Genomic DNA, 25,486 nt, shown 5'->3' on the forward strand with positions numbered 1-25,486 from the left:
AATAGTCAAGTAGTCACTCAACTAGTCACTTCACTCCTCCCTCCCCCCATATGGAAACTCACCATTCCATATGCCTGCTGCTGGATCCAGTTGATGTAGTCATTTCTGATGTCTATCAAGTCTTGTATTTCATGAATATAAAATTTGTCATACTGTATAATTTGTCCTCCTCTCTCATTTACCTGAATAAAAAAAATGTATAGTTGCTTAATTTTAGTTCTTTATATTTTCATTGTTATTAAGTGCTACAAAAAGTTTGCTCGGTCTCTAATGTTTAACAAAGTCTTTTTAAAAAACCATCTAAGCGATATCAGTCTAACTGAACTTAGATACCTTACCAAACAAAAACTAAGAAAGGTTTTTCTTCCCAACAGAGTAAACATTAAAGGTGTCCAATGCCTACAAGGACAGAAGAAAGGACACATAGGTGGTTGAAATGCAGCTTATTCAGAAATCCCATGACATTGCAAGAAAAAAATGGAATAGCTGCAGCATATATTTACATACTGTACAGTGCTGTCATTTTAAAATTACTGCAGGCTTAAGAGTGAGTGAAGCCTTATGAGATCCACTAGAAACCACATTCTGAGTGGCCATTTCATACTTGCTCATTTAAAAGTCCAAGGATCAGGACCTGAAGATTTAAAAGCTTCATTTTCAGTTACAAAAGAATGTGCAAGAGTATCATGTGTGACCAAACAGGTAAAACTAAAAAGTTCTAAAATGGGAGGAGGCAGGGGGGAAGATGAAGAAAACTCTCCCTTCAAGTCCTATTTTTTGTTTAAAGAGTCTGACTACAGTACCGTTTTTAACCTAGTTCATAATTAATGATAGTTGCTTTTGAATAGCATTTCTGAGCACATAAGTTTAACTGCCTCTGCTTATGGTTAACTATGAGTCTCCCTCATCAGTAATATATGCTGGCACATGGTTCTCTTCCTAAAAAGACAAACATTGTGGCTACGTCTACATTGGCCCCTTTTCCGAAAGGGGCATGCTAATTTGACAGGTCGTAGTAGGGAAATGCGCAGGGGATTTAAATATCCCCCGCGGCATTTAAATAAAAATGTCCGCCGCTTTTTTCCGGCTTTTAGAAAAGCCGGAAAAGAGCGTCTACACTGGCCCCGATCCTCCGGAAAAAAGCCCTTTTCCGGAGATCTCTTATTCCTACTTTGAAGTAGTGCTTTTTCCTAACTGGATTCCTATCTAGCAGCAACCACTATCTAGCTGCCCAGCTCTGAAGGCAGAACTACTGCCCACAGCAACACAGAAGTAAAAGGTAGCCTCACACAACTCCTTTTTGGGTCAGGAGCCAGGACCACTACAAGTACACCCAGGATATTTCAGATTTAAATGATCTGAAATCATGAAATTTACCAGTTTTAAAATCCTGACTGTGAAATTGACCAAAATGGACCATTAATTGGCAGGGTCCTACTCATAAAGGATGCAACTCTGTGTTGATTAAAAGTGACTGAACAGCTGAAAGTCAAGGGAAGATTAGAGATGTGATTGGATCCAAGAGTTTATGAAGAAAGCAAAAGAAAGAAGTTTATTCGTCTTAAATAAAGTTTCAGTCGTTTGTAAGAACACACACTATCCAGACATATTCCACCCTCTGAAAAGCTTTGGCTACTGGGGGCTCTCTCTTGAACCTATATAATGTTTTAGGTCAGGTTATAAAAGCAGGCATGCCAGCAACGGAGAGTGATTCCTGTCTGCTGTGTACTGACCATACACTCAAAGAATTCCTATTACATTTAAGTAACTTATTTCTCTTCTGGGAGAATGACAAGCATAAAGCTCACTAAAGAAGTGAGTTTGATAAGAGTAACTCAATAACGACGGCAGAACTACTCTCCTAAACTTAAAAACGATGAGTTAAGTAGAGCAGGGGATTAAATTATTGAGGGGTAGACTGGTACAATAAGTATGCCTTCCAAGAATTTAAGCGAATAGAGTATTTCATCAACAAAAAAGGTCCAATCAATTTTGCAATAGATTTATCAATTTGCAGTAACTGGCTAACTGTTCCAGCATGTCAAAACAATCTCTAATTCCCATGAGCAGTGGGAGCTCGAAAGCCTGCTAATCTGGAGAAAAGGTCTTGGAAGATATTAAAATCTTCTGCTGGTGATACAGATATTTTTCATAACATCTGTGTATTTCATCTTCCTTCTAGACATTCTCTTCCTTTTGCAAATATTGTGCAAGTAACCAACCATGGAACAGGAAGAACACATGCTTCAAATAGATTTCAAGTTTGACCTTTCAGGTGTGTATGATGCAAAAACATTAGAAAGTCATCTGCTCTCCTGGGCTACCTTACTCCGCAACAAATAATGCCTTGCTTTTACATTAGACTGATATCATCTGTAGATATCAAAGCACTTTACAATTTTACAAATGGGAAAACTGAGGCACAGAGAAGTGACGTGACTTGTCCAATATCACCCAGCAGCCCAGAGGAAAAGGGAATAGTAGAACTTAAAGCTTCCCTAAGTCCATTAGGCAACATTGTTTCTAGTTAGGTCTAATTTAAGAACCAGGAAACCAAAGACCCCCATAGCGACTCAAACTCCATGTCAGTTGGCAACAAAGCAGACTTCAGATACGACCTGGATGGGGAGTGTTTGGGGATGGGCTTTTACTTAGCTGAATAGAAGATGAAACTTGAAATGGGAAGGAGTGAACATTGTTCTGGAAGGCAACATGATGAACTAAGACCAAACCAGAAAAAACAGCCTCACTGGAGAAAGTTAGCTTTTACTTGATACCAAGAGAGGAGACGTAACCTTCTGCACTGGGAATAAAGACTCCTCCCTCTGAACTAGGAGCCCCAAGGTCAGGAACCTCTAATTCCGCATCTCATAGTTCCACCAAAAGGTCACAATTCTGCTTTTCTCGGGGGAGAGGGGGGAGGGAGAGGAAGGAGAATAGGACCTTGCCATCTCCTCTTCTCACTCTCCTAATACTGACAAAAGATGTTTGGTGCTGAGCCCAATGCTACTGTTGGATTCTTAGACACAGTTATAACTGGACTTTGATACTTCCCAAGATCCAGACTTAGAAGAACTAGAGATACTTCCAGCTGTACTATTATGGACACCAATGAAGATTCACAGCTCCTGCAGGCCTGCATAAGAGATCATGTAGATGGAACTTCTGATGGATTAATACCCTTCAGCAGGCAATAAAGGCTTTACATGTGAGGGATCGATAATGGATATCTTGTCCTCCCAGTCCCTCAATGCAAACTTATTCTAAAGTACTGTCAATACAGAAAATTAACTCAACTGGGTAAGGAGGGCAGTATCTAAGGAAGAAAAACATTTATCAGTCTAAGTATGTAAAACATTAATCACTGTGTTCAATTCACTATTAAACAAAAACAAGTCTAAAACAGGAACATAAAACCCCCAAAGAGCAGATGAGCTGAAAGTTAAGAGACAACAGGGAGTTCAAATGTGTTGCTTTGGCATCTGAAAGGAATCAAGGATGGGCTTGCCTTCACTTGGAATGTTCCATAGCTAGAGACAAATCTTAAACTGCCCCAAGAGTCTTTTTTTTTCCTGGAAAGTTTTTCAGCTTTGGTGTAGTTCACAGGCACACTTCAAAAAGTTTCTCTGCTAACATTTGAAATTAAGGCTTTAACTGTCTCTCCATATTATATCTTATGCACTGAAGCCCCCTAATAGTTCATGATGGTTTGTTTTTTAATATACATTGTGCACAAAGGCCCCAAATAGGATCAAGACCTGAATATTCTAGATGCTGTACACTAGGGATGTTAAAATTGTGGGTAACTGACTAATCAAATAGTTGTAGCAAAATGCACCAACTATTCAACAAGTCAACAGGGGGTCTCCTCCTTTGAAATGTAGGAACAGCCCTAGGGCTGTTGACACAATTTAAAGGCAAAAGTGCCAAGTAGAGCCTGGGTCAGTTAGGGACTCCCCACTGATTCTGGGCTCCGTGCGGCACTGCCGCTTTGAAACACTGACATGGGAACCCCAAGTCAGGCTCCCCACGGCGTTTCAGAGCAGCAGTCCCGTGTGGAGCCTGTGATCATCCTGGGCTCCATACCGCACTGCCGCTTTGAAATGCCACTGTGGGAGCCCCGAATCAAGCTCCTTGCATTTCAAAGTGGCAGTGTTGCACAGAACCCGGGGTCAGTAGGGAGACCTTCAGCTGACCCTGGGCTCTATGCCGTGCTGCCACTTTGAAACACCTCCATGGGAGCCAAGAGTTGGGCTCCCCATGGCGTTTCAAAGCAGCAGCGCCACATGGAGCCTGGGATCAGCAAAGGCAGCTGATCCTGCACTCCATGCGGTGCTGACGCTTTGCTATGTCAGGAGGAGCCTGACACTGGGCTCCCTGCGGCGTTTCAAAGCGGCAGTGCCGCGCACAACCCAGGGTCTGGCCCTAGGCTCCACGCGGCTGCTGCTTTGAAGTGCCCCTTCCTCCCCCCCCCCCCCGCCACTGCCTCTTTCTGATAGAGGCAGCAAAAAGGGGTGGGAGGAGCAACTAGTCGACAAGCTTGTCAACTATCTGATAAGCATTTGCTTATCGGATAGTGGACTAGTCCTTCGCATCCTTAAGTACTCAAATACTTAAGAAAATATGGTTTTTGCTCCAAAGAATATATAAAGGCAAAATTCAATGAAAGAGTAATGAACTACAGAAAAGGAAAGACCTGGTATCTAATAAAGCTTGCAATATGCTAGGGATGTTAAAAAACAGTAACTGTGTAACCATTAAAAACCCTAGCGGTTACCTGGTTACATGCACTGTGGGCTCTGGGGTATAAAGCTTATACTGCAGACTCCGCAACTCAGCCGGCTCACAGGAGTGGGGCCAGCAGCTGGACTGTAACTGTAACCGATGAACTGATAAGCATCAGTGTATTATTTAAACGGTTATACTCTTACATTCCTACAATGTGCACAACATAAAGGTTCCAAATTATTAAAGCCATTTTTGTCAACTGTCAGAACTTCATTGCCATTAATAACTGAATGTTAATAGCGACGAGGAGTCCTGTGGCACCTTATAGACTAACTGAAGTGTAGGAGCATAAGCTTTCGTGGGCAAAGACCCACTTCGTCAGATGCATGCATCTGACGAAGTGGGTCTTTGCCCACGAAAGCTTATGCTCCTACACTTCAGTTAGTCTATAAGGTGCCACAGGACTCCTCGTCGCTTTTGCAGATTCAGACTAACACGGCTACCCCTCTGATACTTGAATGTTAATAGCCATTCAAATATACTGGGCAAAGGAAGGAGTACTCATAATTCTCTCAGCAATGCTGCATCAACTTTTGTTAGCTGTCGTCTTAAAATAAATGCATATCAATTTCTAGTCTCAATTTTATTACGATATATGAAAGTTTTGAATCTTCTAATGTATTTTCTCACGTTCTTTCAAATCTAATCACTCAATTGTATTTGCATATCCATGAAAACCAGTAACTGTCCTAGCTAATGATACCTAGCTGCACATGCATGCAAAGTTGAAATTCGGTATTCCAGTGAGTTAGGCATCCAGAAGGCATTGCAAACAGAAAAACCATATATAATGTCAATTCACAGAAGAATTCTAAATCAGAACACTTTCACTACTTCACTGTTTACAAAACGGACTTAACACTGCACATCAGTTGACAAAATAAGCAATTTGAAACAATTAGCTCAAGACATACCCTATGTAAAACTTCCAGAATTTTGAGAGAAGTGTGTAGAAAATTGGTAAAGATTCTTCTTTCAGAATTGGGGATACCAATCTTGTATAATTTCAGGAGGTGGACCACAACATCCTTGTACAGCTCCACTATCTTGAGGAACAATGGAGGTTCAAGTACAGACCACCAGTTTTCTGTCAATAAAAGGTGAACATATAACGCTTAAAATTACAACTTTCAGTGTCTTACTGGCTCTCTTAAAAATTAGGTCTTCCAGAAACTGAAAGCTATAAAGAGATTAGAGTCAGAGAAACAGGAAAATAATTTCATCTCTACTGAAATGAACTGGTATATAAAAACTGTAGAATGAGAAATGGTTTTCTACCTTTCTAAAACTGTTGTTCTTCACGATGCTCAAGTCTCATGCAAAGATGGAGACTTTTTCTACCTCATCATTATCCCTTTGCCTTGCAACTACCCCTGCCCTTGGGGAGCCTCTTGCTTTCTACGCAGGGCAAGGGAGGGAGAAGAGGGTGCTGATGTCAAGATGCCCCTCCCACTCGATATCCTTTCTCCACAAAGGAGAGAGGGGCACAACAGAACTTGGGATGGAGTTTGCTGGCTGCTTTAAGGGAGTGGTCCAGGGCAGGGGTGAGCCTGCCTTAGCCTCATTGCACCACCAACCAGGAGCCACCTGAGGGATGCAGTGCCCAACTGGAGCCCACATCCTGAACTCCTACCCCAGCCATGAACTCCCTCGTGCACCCCAAGCACCCCTGCATCCAAACGCCATCCCAAGCCTGCATTTAGAACCTCCTCCTACATCCTTGTCTGCCCCAAGAGCAGCTCAGACCCCCCTCACACTCCAGATCCCTTAATCCAAGACCAGAGCCTGTACCCCAACCCTCTGCCCCTGCCTGATGAAAGTGATGGGGATGGGCAAAAGAGGGAGGATGGGGCGAACAGGGGCAGGGCTAGGTGAAGGGGAGGGAAGGAGGCAGGGCAAGGGTATTTATATTTGAGGTAGATCCTGGATTGCACTTATGTTCAAAAGTGATCTCATACTTAAAAAGATTGGAGACCACTGGGTTAAACAATATGTTTAACTGGTTAGCCAATTAAATGGGATTTTACATCCTTAGCTGACAGGTGAAACGTTGAGCATGAGGAAGGTCCGAGTCTCTCTTTTGGCATTGGTGATCATAATAGAAGAGCTCAAGATGTTTTTGGTGGAATGCTCTGAATCAACACTGCAGTATTTGTAGTGCTCTCCCCATGTGATGATTCCAAAGGGAGTCTCAGCATTGCTTTCATAAGCAAGCACTTAAGCCTTGTTGCTCTGTCCTTTTTGGACCAGGATTTGAAGTCCTTGCAAATGTGATACTTGTCAGAATATGGGCCTCTCCCAAACGCTTCAAGCAGGTTGGATGGAGAAACCACTGATCAGCACTGAGTTAACAAAATCAAGATTGCTCCAACAATAGTCACAGACAGGAAGAAAGAACTAAGGGGAGTCATGGTGATTCCATCCTCTTATACTAGCGCACAATGGTATATGTGGCAGAGGGCACTCAAACCACCTCAACAGGTAATGCTGCAGGAAAAATATTGGATGTCTGTGTACAAAGCATGCACATGTCTACAGTGAAATAGACATGTGCAAGCACTTGAAGAAATTACAGATATTTGGCTTAAAAATATGGACACTGGGAGACTATGCTGAAGTGTTTTGGGTTTTTTATTAATTCAGGAATTTTGAAAAAAGTCGAAGTTAGTGGTAAATATGGATGCTAATATCAACTGCACTGGAGAAACTTGGAAAGCAGACAAAGAAATAGCAAGGTAAGCATATTTAATATACAAACAAAAGGGATTCCAGAACAGCTGCATGTTTGTTTGTATGCAGCTTTGTATGGAGACAGAAAAATGTCAGGGGAGAGGAGCTATAGAGCGATCCCTAAAGCACTACCTACTTCTATGGGAACAATTATAACATGATGGGAGTGCAACAAACCTTTGAAGTACCAAGCTGTTCCTAGTACGGATGTTAAAAAGGAATTAATTAAATAACTGAGAAACCATTAAATATCGTAGAGGTTAAATGGTTACATTCTGTGGGCTCTGCTGGTTACATACTTCAGGGAGTTGGCTGTGCTGCGGGCTCTGCAGCATGAGTTTTATACTGCAGAGCCTGCAGTATGGGGTAGCATGTGCTGGGAGCCAGCTTCAAAGTGAGCTCCTGCCTGCCGTCCCACTCTTATACCAGGTCCCACAAGCCACCCTGTTCTGCTGCCTCTGATACAGAGACAGCAATGCGGGGCGACAGTCAGCTTCTCACAAGTCACACTGGGAGCTGCATGTGACCATTTAGCCTAAATGATTTAGGTAACCAGTAAGCTCACTAATTACCTGTTTAAATGGCTACACTATTACATGCTGTTTAAATGGCTACACTATTACATCCTGTGTTACATTCAAACAGTCCTTTCTAAATTTATTCTAAATAATAAAGCAGCTTCCTAATTACTACACTATAATAAAAGCTGATTCTGTTAAACACAGGAAATAAAATATAAGATTTCAAAATGTAAATTCAAGTGAGAAAAACTGTGTGAAAAAGTATTCAAAGGGAAGATATAGTGAAAATGCACTGTCTAAAAAATCCTAGAGGAAAACAGCAAACAGGCTACAAAAATGTAATGCAATAGAGTAAGAAAACTAGAACAGTTTTAGACTGTATATGAACATCCTGGCTCAACACAGTTAAGGTCAAGGTAAATCAAAGATGTGAATCCAATGTCTGTTCTTTAACAATCCTGAAAATTGTCTATCACGGTGTTTCTCAGACTGGTCCATGGAACCACTTTGAGAAATCTGTAAACTGGCTGCTCCGGTGTATTTACAGGCAGTCCCCGGGTTACATACAAGATAGGGACTGTAGGTTTGTTCTTAAATTGAATCTGTATGTAAGTCAGAACTGGCGTCCAGATTCAGCTGCTGCTGAAACTGACCGCCAGTTCTGACTTACATACAGAATCAACTTAAGAACCCCAAGCGTCCCCAAGTCAGCTGCTGCTGAAACTGATCAGCAGCTGATTCCAGGAAGCCTGGGGCAGAGCAACTCTGCCTCGGGCTTCCTGTAGTCAGCGCTGGTCAGTTTCAGCAGCGGCTAAATCAGGACGCCTGGGGCAGAGCAGCTGGGGTGCTGCTGGGTTGCTCCAGTAGCGCTGCTCCTCGGCACTACTGGACCAACCCAGCAGCACCCCAGCTGCTCTGCCCCAGGCATCCTGATTCAGCCGCTGCTGAAACTGACCAGCAGCGGCTGAATCAGGACCAGAGCAGCTGGGGTGCTCCTGGGTTGGTCCAGTAGCGCCCAGAGCGGCACTGCGGGACCAACCGGCAGCGCCCCAGCTGCTCTGCCACAGGCGTCCAGAGAAAAGCCTAGTCTGCTGGGGGGGGGGGGGGCGGGGCGTACTACCTGCCCCCCCCCCCCAGCAGACCAGGAAGACACGGGTGGCGGACCGAGATGCACCGCGGTCCACCGCCTGGGTCCTCCGCAGCTTTGCTCCCAGTCTCCCTGGTCTGCTGGAGACCAGCAGACCAGGGAGACGGGGAGCAAAGCCTCTGAGGACGCCGGCAGCGGGACAGCCGCGGGGTGTCTGGGCTGTCCCGCTGCCGGCTTCCCCCGCGGCTTTGCAAAGCCTCGGGGAAGCCGGCAGCGGAGCAGTCCAGGCTCGCCTGGGCTGCCTCGCTGCCCGAGCCCCCCTGCGGCTTTGCAAAGCCTCAGGGAAGCTGGCAGCAGAGCAGTCCAGGCACGCCTGGGCTGCCTCGCTGCCCTCCCTCCCCCTCCCCCCCCGTGGCTTTGCAAAGCCGCGGGGGGAGCTTAGGCAGCAGGGCAGCCCAGGTGCGCCTGGACTGCTCCGCTGCCGGCTTCCCTGAGGGTTTGCAAAGCTGCCGGTGGGGTGGTGGGGGCTCGGGCAGCGGGGCAGCCCAGGCGCACCTGGGCTGCTCCGCTGCCCGAGCCCCTCTGGGGCTTTGCTCCGCGTCTTCCTGGTCTGCAGACCAGGGAGACACGGAGAAAGCCCCGGAGTACACGGGCGGCAGGACCGCGAGGTCCCGCAGTCCGTGTACTCTGGGCAGCCCCGTTCGTAACTGCGGATCCGACGTAGGTCGGATCCGCGTAAGTCGGGGACTGCCTATACTTATTGGTGGCTCCCATTGGCTCTCGTGGCTCCCATTGGCTCTTGTTCGCCGTTTGCAGCCAAGGGGAGCTGCAGAAGTAGTGTAGGCCAGGCCATGACTCCCCTTGGATGCAAACAGCAAAATGGAGCCAATGAGAGCTGCGAGGCTCTGTGGCCACAGTGCGAGTTAGTAAACACACCAGAGCAACCAGTTAACAGGTTTCTCAAAGTGTTTTTGTGGACCACTTTGAGAAACACTGGTCTGTAAGATGCTATTTGGCAAGAGAGGTGAGCAATGACTCTTCCAGCATGACAGCAGTGTAAACATATGATTTCTTTGAAAAATAATCCCCCATACACACATTCTTTGAAGAGCACACCTGACTATGCGGATTTAAATTTTGCTGAAAATTGTGAATATAAAGAGGTCACCGAAAATGCAAACACCAATTAGATCAGTCTAACAGGAGCACACCAAAACCCTCTAAATCCTTTCAAAAGAAATCCATGATCTACAGAGATTCTCTCACTCAGAAGGAATCAGACTGAAGACAGTGAAAACAAATCTATATTATGGACTGGCACGTAGCTCACCCATGGTATATCTACACTGTGGTGCTACTTCTGGATACTATTAGAATAGCTATTCTGTGTCTTAACAGTGTACCCGTTATTTCAAAATATCTTTCAAAATAATGGGAACGCTATTCCAACACCCGGTAAACCTTGTTCCACGAGGAGTAAGGAACATTTCAGAATAGCAGTGCTGTGCAGACAGCACCAAATTATGAAATAAGCCATTTCGAAATACACTCAAAATAAGCTATGCAATTTGTGTAGCTTATTTTGAGCTAAGGGTGCAGTGTAGAATTTGCCCCCCAGACATTAAGGATTTCCTAATTAAGAACATCTCTTTCAATAATGTCCAATATATTTAGAAAATGCCTCTGTCCATTTGTTCAAGAACTCTTCTTAAATGGTAAGAGCCAGGACCACCAAATTCAGAATACAGCTTCCTCTTATCATAACTTAAATCAAGGGAAGGGTTTGTTTATGCCAGGAAAATGGGATGGGTCTGAAATGGGATGTGCTTCTCATGAAACCATAAAAAAAGAAAACTATCAGGCAGCACACTGCCAACCCGCCCGCAGCCTGTCCCAGACCCAAGTCTACCACCCTACCCAGCACCCTTTAGGAAAGGCGGGAGCTGACCCCTCACTGATTTGTACAGGAACATTACTAGCTGTCCCCCTTTGTCAGCAAGAGAAAGGTGTGCAGTTTGCTGCATTCCTCACTTCAGTTGAGGAGTGCAGGGGGTAAATGAACGTAGATATGCCCTAGTCGGAGGACATGCACCCCTCCCACAGCTGTGTCTGCTGGGGCTGCAGTGGCCATGCAGAGGCACTTCCCACTTGACCCCAAGCTACTGCAGTGAGAGGGGGATGGGGTAATCCTCACTCCCTGGGGCAGCCTACATAATGAACCCCTCAAGCCCAGCCCCACCCCAGTAATTATTTAAATGAAAAGAAACCAAAATTGATTAAAGGACAAGATTCTCGCTAAGCTGCACAGTAGTGCTGCCATGCAGCTACTTAATGAGCCCCTCCTAGGGGCTCAGAGCTGCCGCACATGGAGCTGCCTACTTGGGACAGAGGCACTTCTTCCTCAGCTACAGCAGCATCTCCCTGCTGAGGATGGAGCAGTGAGTCTCTCCCACCCAGTAGGGAGGGGACACAGGGAGGGAGGGAGTAAATGGCTAGGGGAGGGTTGGTGGGGAGGGGAAGGGAGTGGAAGGGAGGGAAAGTTTGAGACATCCTCTCTCAGCTAGGCTGCAGCACCCAGGAGAGGAGAGGAGACTAGCTGGATTACAGCAACTTGTGAGAAACCCAGCACTCTCCAGAGATTCAGACTTCATAGGAAAGGTGTGAGAAATGGGGGGTGGTTGCTGGCAGTGGTAAGGTATGTGTGTGTGTGAGGGTGGAGAGTTTATGGTGTGTCCTCTGACTCCCAGCTGGGCTGCAGCTGCCTGCAATTCTTGAGAGAAAGATATCTCTCAGCTCCAGGTGGGCTGGGGGGAGTAGATTGCATCAGGGTAGATGGGAGAAAGAGGGAGTGGATGGGTGCCAACATCTGTGTGGCGAGATGGGGATGGGGAGTGTTAGGGACATCCTGACTTATTTAGCCTGCAGCAAGAGTCAGACCCTCTGCCTCAGCACAGCAGTTTCTGGTGCATGGGAGAGACACAGGGTCCTCTCCTGGGTGGGAGGGGAAAAGGAAGCAGGCTGCACAGGGAGGGTGATAAAATTTCAGGTGGGTTATGCTGACATACTGGGTCATGAGGCTACATGGGAAATTAGATGCTGCTGGGGAAACTCCCTTGTCTCATTAATGAGAAAAAAGGAGCTTAGTCCAAGTACATCTTCCCATTTCTTGTTGAGGCTGAAGTGAGGAGGAGCTATTGTTAATTGCCAACTGACTGGTGACATAATTACAAGATCTGAAATATGCCAGGAAAAGTGTGATGGGGGGGGGGGGGGGGGACGGGTATTAAAGAAGAAATGTAGCACCCTGCTATTTTCCACTGTTAGACTTACAGATCAAACACAAATTGGTGAATCCTCTGAAGTTCTAGACCAAATATTTTTTGCCTAGTATCAGGAGGGAAAGATAAAGAGCTTGAGTTGGGCCTGATGAGTTTGTTGACAGGTGGACATCTGCCCAGAGATTTTAGAAAGCCTGAGCTAAAATGTAGTTTATTTGGAAGGAGACAGAGCCAAAGAAGAGAAATAAGGAGGGGTGAGAGAGTCTGCATTAGCAGACCTTAACGCAGGATCTGACTTCATATGGTTCAGTTTTTTTCTACCATAAAGCATTTAGGTTGCTTCTGTAGAGAAGGATTCAGGCTTTAGTGACTGAATACTGGAGCAAAAGGCCCAAGTCATGGCATTTGCAGGATTACATTTCAAATAAAGTTTACATGTATGTTAATGGTTTAATGTAACAATATTTTTGAATTGGAAAAGGAAAAGGATTCTTTTAACTGATTTTTCTTGGCATGCTGTAAATATCTAGTGCATTTTTTTATGATTTTAATTAAAGGCCATGTCTTTGGATTTATTTATATAGCTGTTTTCAGTATGCCCCATTTTGGGGTATTTACTAGTTTGAGTTCTTAGAAAGGATGATAATACATGCACTTCAAGGGTAGTGTTAATTTTTATTTAATTTTTAAATAGACATCTTAAGCATTATACCTTGTTAATCATCACTTATTTTATTATTTTTTCCTTTTTCCAGATCTATAAACTATTTAAAACAGTGGTCCCCAACGCAGTGCCCGCAGGTGCCATGGCTCCCGCTGGGCCATTTCTGTGCATCTGCCAAGGATCAGGCCCGGCCCCGCCTCCAGGCGGATGGCACATGAGCGGTCCCGCCCCCGGGCGCGTGATGCATGGGCTGTGCCGGCCCCTGGCGTGTGGCGTATGGGTATCCCCACCCCTGGGCATGCAGTATAGGAGCAGTGCCGGCCCCAGGCACGCGGCGCATGAGTGCTACCAGCTTCTGGGCACGCGGCATATGGACGTCCCCGCCCCTGGGCACGCGGCACAGGAGCGGCAGCAGCCCTGGGCATGCAGTGCATGGGCTGTTCTGGCCCTGGGTACACGGCGTATGGGTGGCCCTGCCCCTGGGCGGGCGGCACAGGAGTGGCGCCGGCACCGGGCACATGGCGTATGGGTGGCCCCGCCCCCGGGCACGTGCGCAGCCCCACCCCCAGGTGCCCGATGCATGAGTGCCCCCCCCAGGGCACCCGGCAGCCCCAAAAGGTTGGGGACCACTGATTTAAAATATCTAGGCTGTTTGTATTAGAGGTACATATCCACACACAACCTCAATATTGGTGTTGCACATAAGAAGTTTCAACCTATGCAAAAGAAAATTCAATCTGTCCAAGGATGGAAAATGTTAGTGGGAATACAGGTTACGGACCTGAGCAAAGCCAGGTAAATATAGTGGAGTAACAGAGCAAAAGAGAAAGACTAGATTCCTAACTCACTCTCTCGCTTTCTCTGTGTATATACACATGTATATAGAAGTGCATACATGTACAAAATGTTTGCAGATCCTGCAAATTCATTTCTGCAATTTCCACATACTACCCATTTTCAGCTAGAAAGAGTATTTCAACATAGAAAATTTTAAAAAGTTCTTACCAAGTACTTTCAGTGGAGCTTTTTCCAGATTCACTACAGCTGCTCCAAAAGGAATAGCTAATGTTGTAAAATTGTTCGCATCACTCATCAGTGGGCATTCTGGTAGAGTGAGATACAGCCTGAGGGCTTCAACATCAGGTAAGGAAGTAGTTAATTTAGGAATAAGATTCTTCTCCAAACTAGCTGCAACCTACAACATTGTATAGAGATAAACTGAGTTTATTTAAAATAAAAACACCTGAGTTTATTAAAAAAAATAAGCAAATACCTAAACATGTACCAAACTTATGAAAAGGTTTGATCCCAATATGATATGAACAGATGTGCAGTGCAGAAAAATAATTGGAAAATAGCATTACTGCACTGCATGCACCACAGCAAAGCGATTCACTTCATGTAACTATGTTTACCTTTGATAAAAACAGTAATTATTCCACAGCAAAGCCTTCATAGTTAACACTTTAACATGTGCTTTGTGGAAAGAGCAAGGTTACAAATCCAACAACATACAATGCTAACAAAAATCACAATAATTTAGAAAAAAAAACAAGCCTAGATTATGCACACACACAATAAAGTTCTCTCTATTATCTACGTACACAGTACAGCATTACAATACAAAAGGTATGGAATTAGAATCACAGATATTCAAACGAACATGTATTGCTGCCACTACAAAATGGTTTTACAAATTCCTCATTAAGTTAGAACTGATATATACAGAAGGTTGCTTTTTTATACTAAAGAACCAGACCAAACACTACACAATTTATAAATCAGTATAACTAGGTCTAAGGAAGATTTGCAGGACAAACCTGTTGTGATATAAGAGGATGGTCAGGATTTACAAGTTTGTGAAATAGTAGTCTAGCAGTGTTCATATCAACCCCCGAGAATCTAGCACTAGTTCTATAGTGATCATCATTGCTGAAGAAGAAAAAAAAAAAAAAAGAATGTAAGTGAATTTTGTATTGACCTGCTCTCCCCACCTCACCCCATTTTTCTCCCTCCCCCTCACAAAATTTTTATTTCTGCTTCTATAAAGTATCTTGAAAGGCTGAAATTTACAAAATTGCTTACTCACCTGACAGCTAAAAAACTCCCATTTAGGCAACCAGCTGAAGAAAATGTTCCATCTATTTCACTAAAAAGTACATACATAAGAAAAATTAGAGTCACATATCAATTGAAAAATTGAAATCTGTGTTCACTAGAAATTGTTATTTATACAAACAGCAGGGGGCACCCTGGCAGTATGACCGGGATCCGCATGGCACAAGACACCCTGGCAGCGCAGCCGGGATCCCCACAGCAACACAGCCAGCTGGAGGCACTGAAGCCTCACCATCCCAGAAGTGGAGGCAGTGGTGGGCTCGGAGACTGGTGGCAGGGGACCTCCCCTAATCTGGCAAATTCCCTCGTTCAGGACCAGTCAGGTCCCAAAGGTGCTGGACCAAGAAGGTCCAACCTGTATTCCAATGGCAGAGGACATAATATCTAGTCATGCCTATCAGCAATATTAGTAAATAATATTGGATAAGCCAGCCATATAAGACAAATTGTTACTTGAGACCGTTAAAACAAATTTTCATTTGTCAGTTCCTATAATACATAAAGCTGTCTAACAGCACATGCCAAGTTCTGAATGGTTCTCAAAGGAAAATAAACCTGTATAAATAGGTATTGCTCTATAGTAAAATACTTCTAATACTTGAACTGATTCAGGCAATCACTTTCCAGGTAGCTTCTTTTGTGGACTTGTTGCCAGTGATTTTATTAGACATCTGATTTATCAAATCGTATCTTGCTTTTTCCACAATCCAAAACACATATTAGTTAGTGGTACAAAATCCTCTCTTAAAAGTGGCCTGTTGTTTTATTATATCTGTATTTTTGAGAAGTCTGTCCCTCCCTTTGTTCAAAAACTCCTTCTAAATGCTAAGAGCTGGGACTACCAAATTTGCTATATAGCTTCCTCTTATAATTTAAAGCAAGCTAAGGGCTTGATTGTATGAGAAAAATGGGACGTGCCTGAAATGGGATTGCTTCTCAGAAAACATACAGAAAAGAGACAAAATCACTTGGCAGATGAAAGGGGCTGGGTGGGGGCATGCCCCTTTCCCCATGGGGAACTGCTCCAGCCCCAAGCCTCCCACCCCAAGGTGCTCTTTAGGGAGATTGAGAGGGAGGCTGAAGCCCCTCCATTCCTCCCTCTCCGATTCATACAGGAACATTGCTGGTTGTTCCCCTTTGTCATAGAGCAAGGAAAAGTGCATAGTTTCTGTATTCCTCACTCTGGCTGGGGAGCTCAGGGGGAGGACAAACCTGGACCTGCCCCATGCACTCCTCCCCCAGATGTGCCCATTGGAACTGCAGAGGCCAGGGAGAGATGCTTCTCACCTAGTGCCAAGCTACCGCAGTGAGAGAAGGCTAGGGTAGTTCTCTCTCCCTGGGGCAGCCTTCATACTGAACTCCTCATCTCCAGCCCAACTCCAGAGCAATGATTCAAATAAAGCATGTACATTTTAATTTTATTTTGCACAAAAAAATGAGTTAAGGACTAAGCAACGCAATTAAATTTGATATATCTGTAGTCTTTCAGACTAGCAAAGTGAACATGTGAACGGCAACTCACTCAATCTATTCCTAGATGCATATTGTGAGATGTGTGAGGTTTGTGAATATAAACATTTCTGCAAATTTAAAATGTATCGTTAGTATTCACTAAAAATGGTAATACTAAGAAATTTCATGTACACTGTATCTCATGCAACAGACAACTACAGAATATAATCTACAGATACAATAATAAATCCACTGAACACTGCATTAATATGCATGAGGAAAGAGAAATCCAAGCAATTGAAATATTATTTCATATGTAACTAAAGGTATTTCAGTCTGATAGGCAAGGGCCATCTACCTCAGAAATAACTTTTGTCAGCTGGAACTATAAAAAAACAAGATAATTTCCTGAAACGCTGGGAAGCTTAGCTTTAAATATTTGAATTCTAGCTGAGAGATCTGTCTCTTTTAGAGCTACCAAAGGGGCAGGTTTTTCACTTCCTTTGTCCCACCAGGAGCAGCCCCTGTAGGGTCCTCATTCACGTCAGTAGCTGCTATTTTTTGATAACGTTCTCGCTTCTGAATCAAGTGCAACAATACATTGCAACCAACAATCTAATCTGATGCTGACAACAGATAAGTACTTTGTATTGTAGATTGCATTTATAAATGAATTTCTTTTGTCCCAAGTCATTTTTTAGTTATGAATGGCAGCAAACTTGAAATTCACAAAAAAATCCATATGGAAACAGTTTAGTATCATATATGGAAGTAACTGGTAGCACATGGCCTTCACCTTTCTATTCTTTCCCTTTGAGATCCCCAGTTCCCTCTCCCCCAAAAGCCTAAGCTGTTCTTCACCTATGCTAGAGAGGCCATTATTTTTTATGACCAGCTTTCTGTCAATAATCTCTCTCAAGTCTTCTCTCCTGATGTAAAATTCCTAAAACTTTATTGCTCTCCAAGGGTCTAGACTATAAAAAGTGATCAAGATAGAACTCCACCAGCTATACTGAAGTGAAATGAATTAACATGGATCTAAACAAGGGAAAAGATTAAAGTGACCTACCCTCAAGCACTTTTCCCAGTCTAGACAATCCATAAAGGCCCCCTTTGGCACACCTTACCCCACTAGTATCTTATAATCCCTACCTTGAGTTCACATTTTGTATCTTCAATGTCTGAAATACTTTTTTAGCTGCTTCAAACAGAAATTAAGTAGAACTACAATAAAGCTTTAAATTGCACTACATGCAGCACAGTCAAGAGTAAAGCTAAGGATGTGTACTTCAAAGCCAATTAAACATTCTTTGTATACAAACTTTCATAACTATATGAATTATAATAGTTTCATTTTAAAAAATATTTCTCTCAACAGTTTAATTTGTTCTTACTCCGCTATCTCTAGAGGAAGTCTTCCAGATGGACAGGTCAGCAATTTCTGAATAAATACTTCATTCACAGTCCAAATCTGCTTTGAAGAGTCAGGATATCTGAAGTCATCTGGTGGCATCATGTTCTAAATTTAGAAGAGGCAAACCAGCCATAAAAAGCAGAATAATTTTTCAATTTATCAGTCTTACTGGAAAAAGTGACCCCCTAACATATAACTGACAAAATTCTTTATTCACACATTCTTCCCCACTGCAGTGAAAGGAACTCTGCAGACAATCTGGAAGTATTCCATTGACTTCTTTACACACAAGATATGCACCAAGGAAAGGGGGTGAAAAGGGGGAGGACAAAGGAGGTGACTTAGATTTAAAACACTCCTAGTTTCTTGAGGCTGAAAATTGACCACAATCTCCCCTCATTGCAGTCACACAGAGAAATAGTTCAAAGGTAAGATCACAAACTTACAAGGAAATCCCAGGGTAAATGCCACAGAACTTAACTTAATCTATACTAAATATCCCCCCATGAACTCCTACTCCTCTAAGAATCTCCCAAATGCAATCTCAAACTGGATATTAGCAGAATGTCTTGCTAAATTGCAGTGCCACTGTTCATTTCTTTAGTAGGGCAATTCGCATTTCCAGCTGCTCCCACACTCCAATGGAATTGAAGCTGCAAAGTTAGTCACCACATTCAGTAGCTATTCTAACCTCCTCTCCCAATCCCACGTGCTATGTAGAACCTCCTACAAGGTGGCATGTGCAAGGAAGCTAGCAGTTGTTTCAGTGGGAAAGCAGATAGTTTTCCTCTGCCCAATCCTATTAGTGTCTCATCAACAGTGGCTCCTACCTCTAACGGTTGCCACCCATCTGGCTTTTACCTGGATAGTCTGGTTTTTAGCTTCTGTGCCCTGGTGCCAGGGTTGCCAGGTGCCCATTTTTCAACCAGAAATTCAGGTTCAAAATAGGGATGTTAGAAATAGTTTAATTTAGTAATCATGTAATTGCAACAATTCTTAGTGGTTATATGATTATGCAATGACCTCCATGGTTGGGGTTGGCAGTCAGTGCACTCCCAACCCCATACCTGGGATGGCTGGCAGGAGCCGGTCCATGAGGGAAGCCAGTTTAAAGATTAGCTCCCCACACAGACTGGCTCTCACCTACTGCCCTGCTCTGCTGCCTCTAATACAGAGACAGCAACACAGGGTGGCAGCAGCCCCTGTCCACAAGGGTCTCAGCTGCCTCTGTCCATGGGGAGCTCAGGACCCCACGGACAGGAGCTGCTGCCATCCTATGCTCCTGCTTCCAATTCTGAGGCAACAGTGCAAGGCGACTGGCAGGAGCCACTTTTCATACCAGCTCCCTGTACAGTCCAGCTCCCATCTGCTGCCTCATGCTGCTGCCTCTGTATCAGAGACTGTAGCATGGGGTGGCAGGTGGCTCCCTTGCATGCTCTTCATTTAAATCTCAGACTAGTGGGCTGGGACTGACCCAGCCTGCCAGTCTGAGTTTTAAATTCAGAGAACATGGGCAGGGCTGGCTTTACCATGAGGCGAACTGAGGCAGTCGCCTCAGGTGCCAGACTGGGGGGTGGGAGGGGACACCACTAGAACCCAGAGTGTAGAAAACTGCATCTGCTGCTGGTGCATATGTATTCTCTCTGCAGTACCATGAGAGAAGTAGAACAGAATTGAGACCTTTCAAAGTTTTGGCCCAAGCAAGGGGGCATGGGGGCTCATTTGAGCTCCCCACCTCAGGTGCCAAAATGTTGTGGGCTGGCCCTGAACATGGAGATGGGGTTGTTGTGGTTAACCAGCACCATTAACTGAAAGGCAAAAGCTTATCAGTTAAATGATTATCCAGCTACCTGCTAACATCCCTCATCCAAAGAGAGACCCGGCCATGTCCAGTCAAATATATTGACTGTACACCAGAAGTCTGGGGCATGGGATGGAAGCAGGTCATTAACCTATGTCCGACCCTGCTCAGCCAGGGCTCCCTCCTACCTTCATGCAGGCTCCTTGTCATGCTGTAGCAGCTCCCACCCCAGCCCCAGAGCACAGGGAGCCTAGCTAGGGGGTAGAGGGTGAGGGGGTTGAAGACCACCCAGTGATAGAGGAGTGAGCAATGGGCTCTGGGGGAAGAGGAGGAGCAGGGTGCATGTCTTTGAGGGTGTGGCTACCAACAATTAGAAGAATAGCAACCCTGCTACTCCTCCAACAAAACCTCACATCTGTAACTTACAAACGAACAAGCAATCTCAAGACTTGCAACTCTTAGGGCATTGACTCAACTTCTGTTACAGTTTCTCATACCAAAACCTCATTCTTTGTATGAGGTCTGACGGGGGAAAAGGACAGAGATAGGCGGAGTATAAGAAGAGTATCATTTCAAAGGAAGCAGGCTAGATGTAGCAAAAGGGAGCACAAGAAAAGGGCAGAACTCTTGGGTGAATGCCATCTGGTCCCGGTGACTTGTTACTGTTAAGTTTATCAATTAATTCCAAAACCTCCTCTAATGACACTTCAATCTGGGACAAGTCCTCTGATTTGTCACCTACAAAGGACGGGTCAGGTTTGGGAATCTCTCTAACATCCTCAACCTTGAAGACTGAAGCAAATAATTCATTTAAATTCTGCGCAATGACTTTATCGTCTTTAAGGGCTCCTTTTGTATTGCAATCGTCCGGGGCCCTACTAGTTGTTTAGCAGGCTTCCTGCTTCTGATGTACTTAAAATACATTTCATTATTACCTTTTGAGCTAGCTGTTCTTCAGACTCCTTTTTGGCTTTTCTTATTACATTTTTATACTTAATTTGGCAGTGTTTATGCTCCTTTCTATTTACCTCACTAGGATCTGACTTCCACTTTTTAAAAGATGCCTTTTTCTCTCTCAGTGCTTCTTTTACATGGTTGTTAAGCCACGGTGGCTCTTTTTTACTTCTTCTTCTATGTTTTTTAATTTGTGGTATACATTTAAGTTGGGCCTCTATTATAGTGTGTTGGGCTGCTAAGGTGTTCTTCCCACCACAGGAATGATAAATGATGCAGGAACAACCCCTGCCTGTGGGGCATCCACGTGAGAGCAGCCCCTATCTGCAACCCCCTACAGGGCTGAACATGCTAAACATGCTTATACATCACTGCTGGACAGAATACCAGATTTTGGGACCAAGTACACTAAGGCAGTTAGCTGCTGGTAAGAGTCCCTGAGAAGAGGCAGAAAACAAGAAGTTCAAACCCCACTCATATCTGAGCCTGCCTGAAAAGGGAAGAGGACATGCATCCCATTACCAAAAGCTTTAAGTGTGTTCTAGGTGTCAAAGGCCACAACTAGCTTTCCACTTTCCTGAGCCTCCAAAACTGTGAACTGTGAACTAATCCAACCAGGAAATCCTCCAAATTCCCTCTACAACTTGCACTATGCAATTATGCATTTTCAATACTAAAGTCAACTGCAGGTCAAATGTATATATATAAAATAGGAGAGGGAATCAGAGGAGGTAAGCCTAAAATAAACTCAATTTACATATTATTGTACTGATTGTGCTGTTCCAGACTGAGGCCAAGTACTATGAAGGGAAAAAGATTCAGGAGGCAGAAGTAGGTAGATTAAGATTCCTGTCACATAGTTTATGTCTAAGATGTCATAGATGACAGAGCCTTGGTTATAGACTTTGAAACTGATCTACAGTATTTAAATTTATTACCTGTGGATTAAAGTAGTGTGAAAAACTTTGATCTCCACCAGAGAAAATTCTCTTTACACAATAATATTCTTCATTGTCTGTAATTAAATTAAAATTTGGTTAATTCCAGACATAGTTTACAGTGGTATATTACATTGCAATTGATACAATGACTTATCTATGAATCAAGCAATCAAGAAAGTTGTCTCTGCAGGAAGACTAAGTTATCACCCATGCTCAGAACTGGTGTATACTACACATTACTTAAAATAACAGCAGCCACCTACGCCTTGTGCTACATTAGCACACTCACTGGTATTATGCCAAAAGGAGCTGAATTAGTATCATCATCTGTAAGATTTTTAGCAGACATTTCCTAGTGCAGAAAATGTTTTAGGTAGAGGGAACTGTTTATATTAAAGAGAAAGACCAATATTCCTGTGTTCTAAGGAAGAGACAATCTTACAAAAGAGAAAGAGGAGGTTATTCACTTTCTGTAACTAACGTTCTTAGAGATGAGCGTCCCTGGGGGTGCTCCGCATCAGGTGTAGAGTGTTCCAGCGCCTGTGGACAGAATTTTCCTAGCAGTGCCTCAGCAGGGGCCGTTCATGCGCGGTGCACAAACTCCCTGACTAGCTATGTGTAGGCGCGGCCCCCCCGGCCTCCATTCAGTTCCTTCTCTATCCAGAACCGGACAGAGGAGCATGATTGACAAGATTGCTTTTATTTTATTTTATTATTTTTATAGGTTTCCAAAGTAATGGGGAGGAACGGAGGGTAGTGAAGCACCCCAGGATACTCATCTCGAAGAACATCAGTTACAGGAGGTGAGTAACCTCCTCTTCTTTGAGAGAGATGCCCCTGGGGGTGCTCCATATCAGGTGACTACAATCGTACGGAGGGACTTCAGATCCAGTAAGTATGCTGTCCGCACAACAGCCTTCGCTCACTTATGGTACGTCTAGACTACATGGCTCCGTCGACGGAGCCATGTAAAATAGTTTACTCAGCATAGTTAAAGAAGCGGGGATTTAAATAATCCCCACTTCATTAAAATAAAAATGCTGCCGCGCTGTGCCGACGATCAGCTGATCTGGCACAGCCTTTGTCGACCGCTCCGGTATAAAACGAAGTTTACTATTTTACATGGCTCCTTCGATGGAGCCATGTAGTCTAGACGTACCCCTATTGTGGCGTAAAGGAACCAAGGAAAGCAAGTAGTGTTTCGCGAAAGTGTGATCTGTGGACCCCGGTCCTGCTGCACAAATGTCCTCCGGTGGAACTTTTCTGAGGTATGCAACCGAGATTGTAACTGGCCTCGTAGAGTGTGCTCAGACTGGAGCAGGTGCAGGCGAATTATTAAGTGAGTAGCAGGCGTTAATGCACTCTGATATCCAGTGGGATATTCTTTGAGATGATATTCTCTCCCATGTTATGGTTAGCGATGGAAACAAACAGGTGAGGAGAGGACCTGAAAGATTTGGTCTGTCAATGAAGAAAGAAAGAGCTCTTTTGATGTCAAGCGTGAGCATCTGCGCTTCAAAGGCATTGGAATGGGGCTTTAGGAAAATCACAGGTAGGTGTATTGTTTGATTGATGTGAAAGGCCACGAGTACCTTAGGTAAAAAACTGGGGTGTGGCCGCATGGGCACTCTTTAAGGAAAATAGTAAATGGTGGACCGGATGTGAGACAGGATAGTTCACTTATTCTGTTTGCTGATGTGATAGCCTCTAGGAACGCTGTTTTAAGCGTTAAGTGGAGTAAGGAGCATGTGGCCATAGGTTCAAAAGGCGGTTTTGTTAATGTTATCAGAACCAGGTGGAGGTCCCATTGTTTTGGTGGGGGTGACATGCCAGGGTATAATGCTTGCAGGCCTTCCAAAAAACATTTCATTGTGGGGTGTGTAACCAAAGTGGTGTCATGCAGTGGTACATGCAATGTTGTTATAGCTGGTAGGTGCACTCTGACTGAGGCCAAAGAGAGAACAGACTATCAGATGCAGTAAGTAATCCAATATTATCAGGAGTGGGACTGTTTGCGGCGGTATATTGTGCTTGCAGGCCCAATGTGTAAATCGTGTCAATTTACTAATATATGTTTTTCTTGTTGCAGGAGCTCTGCTGTACAGAACTTCCTGGACTTGTTGGGAGCACTAGAGCTCTATGCCAGTGAAGCACTGAGGTGCCCACTTTTAGATGGAGCATTGAGAGTTGTGGGTGAGGCGTACTGATTTGTGGGTGATAGAGGATGTAAGGTACTTGTGATAATGTGATTGGATGGCTTTGCGTCATCCTGAATAACAGAAGGAACCAAGGCTGTCTTGGTCAGCACGGAGCTATGAGGATGATCTTCGCTTTGTCCCTACTTATCTGTATGATGATCTTTTCAGGAGGGGAAATGGAGGGAACGTGTATAGTAGGGGGGCATTCCATGAGCGAGACAGAGCGTCTCCCTAGGGAGTGACAAGGAGTCCTGTAGCACCTTATAGACTAACAGAGGTATTGGAGCATAAGCTTTCATGGGCAAAGACCCACTTCATCAGATGCACGTAGTGGAAATTTCCAGAGGCAGGTATAAATATGCAGGCAAGAATCAGGCTGGAGATAAGGAGGTAAATTCAATCAGGGAGGATGAGGCCCACTTCTAGCAGCTGATCTGGAGGTGTGAACACCAAGAGAGGAGAAGCTGATTTTGTAAATGTGTAGCCATTCACAGTCTTTGTTTAATCCTGAGCTGATGGTGTCAAATTTGCAGATGAACTGCAGCTCAGCAGTTTCTAAAGTCTGGTCCTGAAGTTTTTTCGCTGCAGATGGCTACCTTTAAATCTGCTACTGTGTGTCCAGGGAGATTGAAGTGTTCGCCTACAGGTTTTTGTATATTACCATTCCTAATATCTGATTTGTGTCCTCTAGCCTGATTCTTGCCTGCATATTTATACCTGCCTCTGGAAATTTCCACTACATGCATCTGACGAAGTGGGTCTTTGCCCACGAAAGCTTATGCTCCAATACCTCTGTTAGTCTATAAGGTGCTACTGGATTCCTAGTCGCTTTTGCAGATCCAAACTAACACGGCTACCCCTCTGATACTTGACTCCTAGGGAGTGTTTGCCCATGCCCGCTCTGGAAGAATACATCATGCATTTTCTTTTGGATCTGGTGGCAAACAGATCTATGCAAGGGTGGCCCCACTGACTCAATATTTCTCGCAAGATTGTATGGTCCATCTCCCATTCGTGCTCCTGGGGGAGGGCCCATGTTCCGCCTTGTCGGTTTACATAAAACATGTATGCCGAGTTGTCAGGAATATATGTCCGTGTCTTCACGTTTGCCTAAGGGAGTAGCTTTTTTACATGCTAGGCGGACAGCTCTGAGTTCTAAGATATTTATGTGCAGAGCACACTCTGCAGGGGACCACAGTCCTTGAACTGTTCTTTCTTCTATGTGAGCACCCCAGCTTGTGAGCGAGGCGTCCGTGGTGATGACCACCGTGGGCTCTGTGGATTGGAAAGGCCGTGCCTGTAGTTAGATTGGACACCTCTGTCCATCATTTTAATGAAGCTTTGACTGATGGAAGCATAGTTAGCCTCTTTGTCAGTGAATGAATGTTTGGTTTGTACTGTGTTAGGAGCCAGCCTTGGAGACACCTCATAAATAGCCTCACATTGGATACCAAGGGTTGCAAGAAGCCATATGGCCTAAACATAGAAGAAAGTTGAGTGCAGTGACTTTAGGCATGTCCTGTAGGGATAATGCCAGGAG

General features: G+C 44.3%; 1 protein-coding gene across 5 annotated transcripts in view; it reads right to left on the reverse strand.

The window, feature by feature from the left end:
- Positions 1 to 25,486, reverse strand: part of HERC4 (HECT and RLD domain containing E3 ubiquitin protein ligase 4) — a 111,211-nt gene that overhangs the window by 45,836 nt on the left and 39,889 nt on the right. For all 5 annotated transcript variants that reach the window (XM_089780118.1, XM_075934915.2, XM_089780117.1 and 2 more), the window contains exons 10-16: positions 21,746 to 21,822; positions 18,033 to 18,157; positions 15,158 to 15,217; positions 14,889 to 15,000; positions 14,074 to 14,263; positions 5,703 to 5,875; positions 63 to 182 (exon numbers count right to left, since the gene is read on the reverse strand). In XM_089780118.1, coding sequence (XP_089636244.1) covers positions 63 to 182; positions 5,703 to 5,875; positions 14,074 to 14,263; positions 14,889 to 15,000; positions 15,158 to 15,217; positions 18,033 to 18,157; positions 21,746 to 21,822 — 857 coding nt within the window. The remainder of the gene's footprint in view (positions 1 to 62; positions 183 to 5,702; positions 5,876 to 14,073; positions 14,264 to 14,888; positions 15,001 to 15,157; positions 15,218 to 18,032; positions 18,158 to 21,745; positions 21,823 to 25,486) is intronic.

The sequence above is a fragment of the Pelodiscus sinensis genome, chromosome 8, assembly GCF_052426305.1.
Source record: "Pelodiscus sinensis isolate ZL-2025 chromosome 8, ASM5242630v1, whole genome shotgun sequence".
Taxonomy (NCBI): Eukaryota; Metazoa; Chordata; order Testudines; family Trionychidae; genus Pelodiscus; species Pelodiscus sinensis.